Source organism: Sus scrofa, chromosome 1, assembly GCF_000003025.6.
Source record: "Sus scrofa isolate TJ Tabasco breed Duroc chromosome 1, Sscrofa11.1, whole genome shotgun sequence".
In the NCBI taxonomy this organism is placed as follows: domain Eukaryota; kingdom Metazoa; phylum Chordata; class Mammalia; order Artiodactyla; family Suidae; genus Sus; species Sus scrofa.
In genome coordinates this window covers 126,736,868-126,750,386 of record NC_010443.5, presented here as the reverse complement: position 1 = coordinate 126,750,386, position 13,519 = coordinate 126,736,868, and the positions used below count along the sequence as shown (strand labels likewise).

Below are 13,519 nucleotides of genomic sequence, written 5' to 3'. Positions count from 1 at the left end.
TTTCTATATCTGAGTAAAGTTTCCTAATTTTTCTACAGATAGAATCAGAAACTGCTTGTTATGGCTATTCCTAGATTTTTATAAATTTTGTTGCCATTGTGGATTGGATCATTTTTTTCCATTTTATTTTCATTAGTTATTGCTGATATATAGGAAAGTTATTTATTTGGGGATATTTATCTTATATTTACCCACTTAGAATCTTTAAGATTCTAAAACTATTTCAATTGATTCTCTTGGCCTTTCAGAGTACACATTCAAGTCATTTGTTAATAATGAATGTATTGCTTCTTTCTTCTCACTAGATAACTGTTCCATTTCCCTAGATATCCCTTCCAATTTCTTTCTCTCCCCTTCCCTGTCTCTTTTTGCTTGGCCAGAAATTTTAAAGTCATGGAGTTCCCATCGTGGCTCAGTGGTTAACGAATCCGACTAGGAACCATGTGGTTGCGGGTTCGATCCTGGGCCTCACTCAGTGGGTTAAGGATCTGGCATTGCCGTGAGCTGTGGTGTAGGCCACAGACGCAGCTCGGATCACGTGTTTCTGTGACTCTGACATAGGCTGGCAGCTGTAGCTCTGATTAGACCCCTAGCCTGGGGACCTCCATATGCCACGGGTGTGGCCCTGGAAAAAGACAAAAAAGAAAAAAAAAAGAAAAGAAAGAAGTTTTAAACTCATGATAAACAATAACAATGATAATGTGTATCTTTGTTTAGTCCCTGACTTTTCTGGGAACATTGTTTTGCTTTATTTGTAGGTTCTTATCCTAATTAAGCTATAGTTTCTTTTAGAAGAGTTTAGGTGAAATCTAACTTCTAAACAAATTGAAAATAAAGCATTTGTTATCTCTTAGTGTAATTTTAGATTTTTATGAAAATAATAAATTTAAGGATGACTCCAGTTCTTTATTATTGAAGTTTTAATTTTCATACAATTACCTATTGGTTATTATGTAGTCTAAATATAGTAAATATTGCTGTTTGGCACAATTAGTTGATAAGATATTTTAGTTGAAAAATGTTTTGCTCTTTAAAAATTAGAATATAGTTAATTATACTATAGAGCCACACTCAAAATAATTTATAGCTTTTTTTTTTTAACTATGAAGTCATTTAGCATTTCTCATAACTTTAACAGACATAATATTTTTTTTTTCTGTCTTTTTGCCATTTCTTGGGCCACTCCCACGGCATATGGAGGTTCCCAGGCTAGGGGTCTAATCGGAGCTGTAGCTGCCAGCCCACACCAGAGCCACAGCAACGAGGGATCCGAGCCATGTCTGCGACCTACACCACAGCTCACTGCAACGCCGGATCCTTAACCCACTGAGCAAGGGCAGGGATTGAACCCGCAACCTCATGGTTCCTAGTCGGATTCGTTAACCACTGCACCACGACGGGAACTCCCACAGACGTAACTTTTAATTTATTTTAAAATATGAAAGGACAAAATAATAGAATTCCAGTTACTTGACCACTACTGAATAACAATAAATGCTGTGCTTATTTAAAATAGAGCTTTTTCAGAGTTCCTTGGTGGTGCAGTGGGTTAAGAATCAGGTGTCACTGCTGTGGCCCAGGTAGCTGCTGTGACATGGGTTCAACCACTGGCCTGGAAACTTCTGTAGGCCTCAGGCATGATAAAAAAAAAAAAAAAAAAAAAATAGAGCTTTTTCTTCTTGCTTTTCTTTTTAGTATATTTAAGATTTTATAAGTATATATATATTTTATCTAATTATAAAGTATTTTGAGTTATTATGCTTTCAAGCATATTGAGAAAAAGACCCAAGTCTTTATTTACTCAATAAATATGTTTTGTGAAGCACCCAAGAAAACCAAAAATATCTGTATGGGCCCTTGTATTACTTAGAAACACAAAAGTTCATTTTCTTTCAAAAGAACATTTTCATCCAGTAAGACTGAAGTCTGATTAGAGAATGATTAGATTACTATATATATTGCCTAGACAATTTCTCATTTGTAAAACAGGTCCAGAAAAACAAATTTAAATATGACTTTCTATATGTTTCATCTTATAGTACTGAGAAGCATTTTATAAGGACTCCAGTTGTAGAAAAGCAGATGTACTTCCCTCTTCAGAATTATCCAGTGAACAACATGGTAACAGGTAATTTAAAATAAAATTTAGAAGAGTTCCCACTGTGGTTTGACAGTAATGAACCCAACTAGTACCTATGAGGATACGGGTTTGATCCCTGGCCTCACTCATGGATTAAGGATCCAGCACTGCTGTGAGCCATGATGTAGGTGGCAGCTGCAGTTTTGGTTCGACTCCTAGCCTGGGAAATTACATATGCCATGGGTGCAACCCTTAAAGAAAAAAAAAGCTATTGTGTACTAACCTAGCAAGTAGAGCCCTCTCTATTATATATGCTAATAGAAGACACCATTCACACATTAAATAAATTAATCTACAGAAGTAACCTAAGATAGGCCATGTTTTTTCTGTGTTAAAATGTTAGTCTATAGGTAGGGTGAATACCTGTTTGCCTAAGTCCATTTATGCCTGTTTTCTGGCATTAGTTTTTACTCTTAGTGTCCCAGTTTGGAAGATGAATTGTATGGACAACTTTAATTATGGTTTTCTTTGAGAATCTGATGAAACATCGTCCTCTTTCCCTAAGCATACATACACAAACATAACAAACAAACTTTACATATAATTAAAGAGTTTCCCATATGACCAGAAGCCCATTCGTGGATCACCCAAGTGTTGATAGACTCCACATTTGGGTTTCCTAGTGCCCAACATAAAGAGAAGACAGCTAACTGAGGTTGGCATTGAGAGGGTGCAAACATGGGAACTAGTTGAAAAGTGGACGTTGGGATTTGGATAGGGCTGAGGTGAGGTGAATAAATTATATTTGGATAATTTGATCTGGGTAGTATTCATTAAGGTGATTGATAATTTAAAAAAAATTTAAACACTGCAATTTTGGAGTTCCCATTGTGGCTCAGCAGATTAAGAAGTCAACTAGGAGTTCCCATTGTGGCGCAGTAGAAACAAATCTGACGAGCAACCATGAGGCTGCAGGTTCAATCCCTGGCCTTCCTCAGTGGGTTAAGGATCTGGTGTTGCTGTGAGGTGTAGTGTAGTGGCAGTTGTAGCTTCGATTTGACCCCTAGCCAGGGAACCTCCGTATGCCACAGGTGCAGCCCTAAATGGAAAAAAAGTCCGACTACTATCCATGAAGATGTAGGTTTGATCCCTGTTTTCACTTAGTGGGTGGAGGATCTGCACTGCCAAGAGCTGCAGTGTATGTTACAGATGTGGCTGGGATCCCGAGTTGCTGTGGTTGTGGCATAGGCCCAATTTGACCCCTAGCCCAGAAACTATATGCTACAAGTGCAGCTCTAAAAATAAATAAATACATGAATAAATAAATAAATAAAACACTGCAATTTTAGAGTTCTCTTGGGGCACAGTGGGTTAAGGATCCAGTGTTGTCACTGTAATAGCTTGGGCTGGGTTCACTGCTGTGGCATGGATTTGATCCCTGGCCCAGGAACTTCCAGATGCCAGGGGTGTGGCCAAAAACAAACAAACAAACAAAAACCCCAAACCCCTGCAATTTAAAAAGAATAGGGTTTTTTTTTTAACATTTCATTTAAAAATCATTTGAGGAGTTCCTGTTGTGGCGCAGTGGTTAACGAATCCGACTAGGAACCATGAGGTTGCGGGTTCGGTCCCTGCCCTTGCTCAGTGGGTAAACGATCCGGCGTTGCCGTGAGCTGTGGTGTAGGCTGCAGACGCGGCTCGGATCCCACGTTGCTGTGGCTCTGGCATAGGCCGGTGGCTACAGCTCCGATTCGACCCCTAGCCTGGGAACCTCCATATGCCGCGGGAGCGGCACAAGAAATAGCAACAACAACAACAACAACAAAGACAAAAAAATACCAAAAAATAAATAAATAAATAAATAAATAAATAAAAATCATTTGAATATTTATTATTTTCTCTATTTAGCAGTGTCAAAATTACCTCTTATAACAAGTTCATAAATTCCTAAATGTCTTCTGCTATTCTTTCTAACCAATTTGTCTAACCACTTGTTTTATTACTTTTTTCCTTCTGTTCATTTGAGTAATATAAAATAGGTTTTATAACAGCACTTTTTATTTGTCTTTTTAGGGCCACGCCCATGGCATGTGGAAGTTCCCAGGCTAGGGGTCAAATTGGAACTGCAGCTGCCGGATACACCACAGCAACAGACAGATCCAAGATGCATCTGCACAGTTTGTGACAACACAGGATCCTTAACCCACTGAGTGAGGCTAGGGATCAAACCCACATCCTCATGGATACCATTCGAGGTTTTTAACCTGCTGAGCCACAATGGAAACTCCGAAAACTTCATTTTTAAAAAGGTTAATTAATTTGCCTTTAATTTTTTTTTTTTTTTTTTTTGGTCTTTTTTGTCTCTTTGTTGTTGTTGTTGCTATTTCTTGGGCCGCTCCTGCAGCATATGGAGGTTCCCAGGCTAGGGGTCGAATCGGAGCTGTAGCCACCGGCCTACGCCAGAGCCACAGCAACGGGGGATCCGAGCCGCGTCTGCAACCTACACCACAGCTCACCGCAACACCAGATCATTAACCCACTGAGCAAGGGCAGGGATCGAACCCACAACCTCATGGTTCTAGTCGGATTCGTTAACCACTGCGCCACGACGGGAACTCCTGCCTTTAATTTTAATGTGAATTGAAAGTCCTTCCTTTTTTATCATGCCCATCTGCTTGTACTGGAAGAAATAACTTCTTGTTGGGAAAAAATAAGCTTATGCTACTGACAATATAGTTAGTGAGAGTTCTAATTTAGGCAATAGTATCAATTTTGTAACTTGACTGTCTCTTTCTCAAAATGCATTGAGGTCAACTCAATGAATGTTAAATCTCTTAAAATAGAACTCATTATATGTTTGGTTTTAGAAAATGCAAGTTGGAGCTATACCCTAGAACAGAGTTTCTCAGTCCTAGAACTATAGCCATTTTAGGTCAGATTAATTCTTTGTTGGAGAGGGCAGCTCTGGCCGGTGCCCACTAGATGCCAGTAGCATACCATCCAGAACTCTCTGTCCTTCCCCCTCCCCCGCCTCAACCCCCAAGTTGTGACAGTCAAAAATACCTCCAAACATTGTTGACTGTCTCATAGAATATCAAGGGATTTTATTTTTGCTTTTTATTTTCTGCTCTTTATTTTTTTGTTTTTGCTTTTGACTGGAATTAAATCCCCTTGGTCACTGGATATCACCCATGATAAAAAGTTCTGATTAATAGCTACATTTGTGATTAATAAAAGGAAAAAATTATTAATAATTTATAAATATCTTGACAGACAAAAATTTTCAAACGGAAAAGTTCTGATAATTAAAAGTTTGGGAACTTAGATACTGTATTAGTTATCTATTGCTGTGTAACACATTGCTCCAAAACTTAGCAGCTTAAAACAATGGGTACTTGTTATTTCAGTTTCTGAGGGCCAGGAGTCCAGGAGCATCTTAGTTGGATACTTCTGCCTCAAAATCTCTAATAAGGCTGCAGTCAATTTTTCTGCCAGGCTTCAATTATTTCAAGGGACAGCTGGGACTGGAAAATCTGTTTTAAAGCTCATGTATGTGGTTGTGATCAGGTCTCATGATTTCTGACTTTGGTGGTATAATTGTGCATGGATGATTTCGGATCTTTACTGTATATATACCTTTACTGGTGAGCCTTGTCTTTTGTGGCATTTTTGTTTCCTGTTGCTGTCTTTTCTTTTCTGCCTAGAGAAGATCCTTTAGTATTTGTTGTAAGGCTGGTTTAGTGTTGCTGAATTCTCTCAACTTTTGCTTATCTGTGAAGGTTTTACTTTTTCCTTCAAATCTGAATGAGAGCCTTGCTGGGTAAAGTAATCTTGGTTGGAGGTTTTTTCCTTTCATCAGTTAAGTATATCATGCCACTCCCTTCTGGCCTGCAGAGTTTCTGTTGAAAAATCTGTTGATAATCTTATTGGGGTTCCCTTGTATGTTATTTGTTTTTTTCCCTAGCTGCTTTCAAGATTTTCTCTGTCTTTAATTTTGGTTAGTTTGATTAATATGTGTCACGGTGTATTCTCCCTTGGGTTTATTTTATATGGTACTCACTGTGCTTCCTGGATCCGAGTGAGTGGTTCCTTTCCCATGTTAGGGAAGTTTTTGGAATATTATCTCTTGGAATATTTTTTCTGTCCCCTTCTCTCTCTCTTCTCCTTCTGGTACCCCATAATACGGATGTTGGTGCATTTAATGTTGTCCCAGAGTTCTCTGAGACTCTCTTCGTTTGTTTTCAGTCTTTTTTCTCTTTTCTGTTCTTTTCCACTAATCTGTCCTCCACCTCCCTTATTCGTTCTTCTGCCTCCTGTATTCTGCTGTTAGCTGCTTCTAGTGAATTTTTTATTTCAGTACTGTATTTTGCATCTCTTCTTGTTGAAGTTTTGTATCTTGTATCTCTTTGCTCAGTGTTTCCTATAAGTTATCCATCTTTGCCTCCAGTTTATTTCCAATGTCTTGCATCATCTTCAGCATCAACAATCTAAAGTTTTTTTCCTGGAGGCTAAGAATCTCCTCATCGCTTAGCTGATTTTCTGGGGTTTTTCCTTCCTCCCTCATCTGAGTTATAGTTCTCTGTCTTTTAATTTTTATAGCTTTTTGGTGTGGTGACCTTTTTATAGATAATAGAGTTGTAGCCTCTCTTACTCCTGGTGTCTGCCCCCCTTGTGGCTGATGTCAGTATGGGGGCTTGCTGTAGGCTTCCTGATGGGAGGGGCTGATGCCTGCCCACTGGTAGGTGGAGCTGATTCTAATCCCTCTGGTGGGTGGGGCTTAGTCTCTGGATGGGATTAGAGGCAGCTCTGTGCCTGAGGGGTCTTTAGGTAGCCTGTTTACTGAGGGGCGGGGCTGTGATCCCACCTGGGTTGTTGTTTGCCCTGGGGCTTCTCAGGCTGACTGAGACTGACGGGTGGGACCAGATTTTCCCAAAATGGCCACCTCCAGAGAAAGGCACTGTTGCTGAATATTCCCGAGAGCTTTGCCTTCAATGTCCTTCCCTCACAACAAGCCACATTCACCCCTGTTTTCCCCGAATGTCCTCCAAGAACTGCAGTCAGGTTTGACCCAGATTCCCTTGGAGACTTTGCTTTGCCCTTGGACTCAGTGCACATGAAAGTCTGTGTGCGCCTTTTAAGAATGGGGTCTCTGTTTCCCCCAGTCCTTTGGAGCTCCTGTGCACAAGCCCCACTGGCCTTCAATGCCAGATGCTCCAGGGGCTCTTTCTCCCAGTGCCAGATCCCCACACGTGAGAGTTTGATGTGTGGCTCAGAACTCTCACTCCTGTAGGTGAGTCTCTGTGAACCAGTTAGTTTCCAGTCTGTGGAGCTTCCCACCCAGGAGGTATGGGGTTGTTTTTATCACGAAATTGCCCCTCCTACCTCTTGATGTGTCCTCCTCTTTTTCTTCTGGAGTAGGATATCTTTTTTAAGGTCTCCAGTCCATTTGGGTGAAGAGTGCTCAGTCTTTAGTTGTGAATTTTGTTGCTTTTAGGAGAGAAGTTTAGCTCCAGTCCTTCTATTCTGCCATCTTATTCCTATCTCTGTTCTTCTATTTTGTTCTTTTTTATGGCTGAGAAGTATTCCATTGTGTATATATACCACATATTCTTAATCCATTCATCTCTCAATGGACGTTGAGGTTGTTTCCATGTCTTGGCTATTGTGAATAGTGCTGCAGTGAACGTGTGGGTGCATGTGTCTTTTTCAAGGAACGTTTTGTCTGGATATATACCCAAAAGTGGGATTGCTGGGTCATAGAGTGGTTCTATATTTCGTTTTCTGAGGTACCTCAATACTATTTTCCATGATGGTTGCACCAATTTATATTCCTACCAGCAGTGTAGGAGGGTTCCCTTTTCTCCACACCCTCTCCAGAATTTGTTATTTGTGGATTTATTAATAGTGGTCATTCTGACTGGTGTGAGGTGTTACCTCCTAACAGTTTTGATTTGCATTTCTCTAATCAGTGATGTTGAGCATTTTTGCATGTGCTTGTTGGCCATTTGTATATCTTCTTTGGAGAAATGTTTATTCAGATCTTTTGCCCATTTTTCCATTGGGTTGTTGGCTTTTTTGCTGTTGAGTTATGTAAGTTGTTTGTATATTTTAGAGATTAGGCCTTTGTCAGTTGCATTGTTTGAAACTATTTTCTCCCATTCTGTAGATTGTCTTTTTGTTTTTGTTTATGGTTTCCTTTGCTGTGCAAAAGCTTTTAAGTTTGATTAGGTCCATTGGTTTATTTTTTTCTTTTATTTCTGTAACTTTGGGAGACTGACCTAAGAAAACATTTGTGGAGTTCCCATCGTGGCTCAGTGGTTAACGAATCCGACTAGGAACCATGAGGTTGGGGGTTCGATCCCTGCCCTTGCTCGGTGGGTTAACGATCCGGTGTTGCCGTGAGCTGTGGTGTAGGTTGCAGAAGCGGCTCGGATCCCGCGTTGCTGTGGCTCTGGCGTAGGCCAGTGGCTACAGCCTGGGAACCTCCATATGCTGCAGGAGCGGCCCAAGAAATAGCTAAAAAGACAAAAAAAAAAAAAAAAAAAAAAAAGAAAGAAAACATTTGTAAGGTCGATAGCAGAGAATGTTTTGCCTATGTTCTCTGCTAGGAGTTTAATGGTGTCTTATCTTACGTTTAAGTCTTTAAGCCATTTTGAGTTTATTTTTGTGCATGGTGTGAGGGTGCATTCCAGTTTCATTGATTTACATGCAGCTGTCCAGTTTTCCTAGCACCATTTTTTTTTTTTTTTTTTTTTTTTTTGTCTTTTGTCTTTTTGTCTGTTGTTGTTGTTGTTGTTGCTATTTCTTGGGCCGCTCCCGCGGCATATGGAGGTTCCCAGGCTAGGGGTTGAATCGGAGCTGTAGCCACCGGCCTATGCCAGAGCCACAGCAACGCGGGATCCGAGCCGCGTCTGCAACCTACACCACAGCTCACGGCAACGCCGGATCGTTAACCCACTGAGCAAGGGCAGGGACCGAACCCGCAACCTCATGGTTCCTAGTCGGATTCGTTAACCACTGCGCCACGACGGGAACTCCCTAGCACCATTTATATTCTTGCTTCCTTTGTTGAAGATTAATTGACTGTAGGTGTCTGGTGTATTTCTGGGTTCTCTATTGTTTTTTGTAGACTTTTTTTGTTTGTTTTTTAGGGCCACACCCATGGCATATGGAGGTTCCCAGGCTAGGGGTCTAATTGGAACTAGAGCTTCCAGCTTATACCACAGCCACAGCAACACAGGATCCGAGCCTCATCTGCAACCTACACCACAACTCATGACAACACCAGATCCTTAACCCACTGAGTAAGGCCAGGGATCAAACCCACAACCTCATGGTTCCTAGTCAAATTCATTTCTGCTGCACCACAACGGGAACTTCTATTTGTAGACTTTTTAATGATGGCTATTCTGACCAGTGTGACCTCATTATCGTTTTGATTTGCATTTCTCTAATAATTGCATTTGATGATGATGGTGTTCTAAATTCATTCATTCCTGAGCTCTATGAGAATTTTTTTCATACGGTATTTATTTTTATTTTACTTTATTTTTTGCTTTTCAGGGCCACACCCACGCACATTAAAATTCCCAGACCACAGCCACAGCAGTGTGGGATCCAAACCACGTTTATGACCTATACCACAGCTCACAGCAGTGCTGGATCCCTGACCCAATGAATGAGGCCAGCTATTGAACCCACATCCTCATGGTTACTAATTGGATTTGTTTCCCCTGCACCATGACAAGAATGCTCAGTATTTATTTTTAAATTAGGTTTCAATTCAAATAGTATAAATTGCAAATGCTAATATTACACATAAAACATTATCACTCAGATAAGCAACTGCTATCAAGGTAATACTGCTTAAAGTTATTGAGTCCTTAATCTCTCCTCATTCTAGGTTTTCTTTTTGATACTCATGTTTATTTAAGATTATTAATGACTTCAGAATTTCTCGCACCCATTGCCATTCTCACACCCAAACAATGATATAGATTTTCCTATTATTTTTTTTCGAATAAACTTGTTTTTATGGTTTTTAAATTTTTTTTAATTTTTTATTTTTTCTATTCTAGTTGATTTACAATATTCTGTCAATTCCATTAATTTTTTTATTAAAGACTATTATCTCAGTGTTAACAGGGCAGGAAAGTGTTGCCAGCTCTACCAGGGAAAGGGAGCTAGCTGTGCTGTTAGGAGCTAGTTGGATAGTTCTAAATGATTATATTCAAAGCCAGATATACTTCCTAGTTATTTCAGTGTAGGTGCTTTTATGTTCCATCCCCAACCTATACATCACAGTCTTTATAGTTAAACTGACTAATCAAATATCTGTGTTTTGAAAGGAGGTAGAAGGCTAGGGGAAGTGGGAAAAGGGGGATGAGGGTATTTCCTAATAATTATCAAGTTTCGTGGAGAATCTTCTCACTGGTGTTTCTTCTTTTTACTTCATTTCCTAAACACATTCTTTGGATATCTTAGCTATAATAAATCAAAGACATTGAAAAGCAGATCATATGCTAGAATTTCAAATATATATATTTTTTATTCTTTAGGTTATATATCAATTGATGCCATGAAGAAATTTCTTGGGGAATTACATGACTTCATTCCTGGAAGTTCAGGTTATTTGGCATACCATGTTCAAAATGAAATTAACATGTCTGCTATAAAGAACAAATTGAAGAGAAAATATTAAGTTAATATTGTCCTATCTGGGCATTTGTTTTCTATAAAATATTACCAAAGATGTGCATAGTTTTAAATTCTATCCTTTGGGACAGAGAGATGGGAAATGGGGGAGAATTCTTCTCTTTCTTCCTCAAAATATATCTTCAGGAAATTCAGAATCATTTTGGCTCTGTGTTTTGACATTTGGGCTGGACTTTTCCCCAGCTTGTAACATTGTGTGCACAAATTCTGTGCATAGTGAATTATGCACATTGTTATGGAATAATTGTCACTGAAACATTCTTAATAAGAAGTCTCAATTTCTCTCTGTGTGTCAGATGTTCTTTTGGCCTAAATATTCTATTAATTGCATATATATTTTTCCTAGGTTTAATGCTGTGAATGCTAAGTTTTATGGTTCTGGCCATCTTATTGTGATTTTAAAAATTAGAATGCAATAGTTAAGTTTTGAATAACTGTTTCTGACTGCAAAATATGTAAAAAAGTAAAAATAAAACATTTAAATAATACGTGAAGTTTCTTATAATAAATATATCAGAAGAGAGTTAATGTAAACAAGTATTAGGTCATCTGAAATGAACCCACAAAGCTCCTTGGAATCACATTGCTGGAAAGGAGGGACCTTAGAGAATAATGAGTCCAACCTGGTTTTTTTGTTGTTTTTCAGTTTGTTTGTTTTTTTAACCAACCTGTTTGTTTTTAATGAGGAAATGAAGGCCTTAAGAAGGTGGCTTGCTTAGAGTGATTAATTGGGGGGCTAAACTGGGACTGGAACACAACCCTCTTGATTCTCCAGGTTAGTGCTTCCCCACTGTTCCACTTGTTATATGCTATAACTTGTGTCAGATATAATAGCAGATCTGCAAAAGGGACCCAGAAACAAGCCAGCAGGCTTGGTTTGTCTTTTAAATAAGTTGAAATAATATGGAGATTTAGGGTATCAAAAAGGCAACTTCTTATATTTATTCATATACTTATGCTATATAGAATATTTATAAATATAATATAGATTTATTACATTTTGGAGATTAATAAATGACATACTATCTGTGAAGCCATCATCTGATTAAAACTGTACTTTCTCGGAGTTCCCATCGTGGCACAGTGGTTAATGAATCCGACTAGGATCCACGAGGTTGCGGGTTCGATCCCTGCCCTTGCTCAGTGGGTTAAGGATCTGGCGTTGCCATTAGCTGTGGTGTAGGTTGCAGACGCAGTTCGGATCCCACATTGCTGTGGCTCTGGCGTAGGCAGGTGGCTACGGCTCCGATTAGACCCCTAGCCTGGGAATCTCCATATACCGCAGGAGCGGCCTCAGAAAAGGCAAAAAGACAAAAATAAATAAATAAATAAATAAATAAAACTGTACTTTCTCTTGGGAAGTATAGAATTATCTAACGAAAATGAACTTTTTTTAGTGTTAGGATCATTTAGGTATTTGGGCCCTGGCCTTTCTCTCATGACTCAAATATCATAATACAAAACTTTAACACTAATCTCAGCATCAGTTGAGCAAGTCCTGTTTTTCCCATATGGTAACTTTTCCTTATATATCTTCATATTTGTGGTTAAATTCTTCTGAACTTGAAAATCAAAAACAAATATTTTTCTTTTCTTGAAACGTATTAAATAACTCTCCTGAATACTTTATCTTAGTCACATAGAGTTGATTATGTTTCTTAAATAAAAACCAAGCCCTGTGAGTCTCGAATTGATTATTAGAAGGATTAAGTAAATTTACACCAAGTTATGTACATTGGGATTTCTTAGGCGTGTTCAAGTATTTTTTTGACATAATGTAGTAAGTAAATTTACACCAAGTTATGTACATTGGGATTTCTTAGGCATGTTCAAGTATTTTTTTGACATAATGTAGTATGACATAATGTATTTTTTTAACATAGTAAGTAAAAAACTGCAACAAAAGTGATTCCCAAACAAAAGTGATTATCACTTTAAGCGTATATCAAAAAGGTCAGCTGTAATATATATCCTTGAAATAGGGAACCAGAAGCAATAAAATCAATTGATAATATAAGCCTTTCAGGAATTAGAAGCATGTGAACAAATCAAATAGGGAAAGATAAACTGTTTTGTTAAAAAATCTGTTGTCTTGGGAGTTCCCGTCGTGGTGCAGTGGTTAACGAATCCGACTAGGAACTATGAGGTTGCGGGTTCAATCCCTGCCCTCCCTCAGTGGGTTAACGATCTGGCATTGCCGTGAGCTGTGGTGTAGGTCGCGAACGCGGCTCGGATCCCGCGTTGCTGTGGCTCTGGTGTAGGCTGGCAGCTATAGCTCCAACTCGACCCCTAGCCTGAGAACCTCCATATGCCGTGGGAGTGGCCCAAGAAATGGCAAAAAGACAAAAAGAAGAAAAAAAAAAAATCTGTTGTCTTAATGGTAAGGTTTTTGGTTTTTTTTTTTTTGTCTTTTTTTGCCTTTTCTGGGGCACTTCCCGAGGCATATGGAGGTTCCCAGTCTAGGGGTTGAATCAAAGCTGTAGCCACCAACCTACGTGAGAGCCACAGCAACTCGGGATCCGAGCCACATCTTCGGCCTACACCACAGCTCACGGCAATGCCAGATCCTTAACCCACTGAGCGAGGCCAGGGATCACACCCTCAGCCTCATTGTTCCTAGTCGGATTCATTAACCACTGAACCACAACGTGAACACCAGTATGATTTTATTACCTATTTAAATTGTTTCTTTTTATTTGCCTTCATATATCTGACAGATATTGC

At 39.2% G+C, this 13,519-nt stretch overlaps 1 protein-coding gene across 1 annotated transcript in view; it reads left to right on the top strand.

The window, feature by feature from the left end:
* The window catches only part of TERB2 (telomere repeat binding bouquet formation protein 2), a 29,429-nt gene extending 17,562 nt beyond the window's left edge, over nucleotides 1-11,867 (top strand). The window contains exons 6-7 of the mRNA XM_003121531.6: nucleotides 2,040-2,128; nucleotides 10,639-11,867. Coding sequence (XP_003121579.3) covers nucleotides 2,040-2,128; nucleotides 10,639-10,781 — 232 coding nt within the window. The 3' untranslated portion in view covers nucleotides 10,782-11,867. The remainder of the gene's footprint in view (nucleotides 1-2,039; nucleotides 2,129-10,638) is intronic.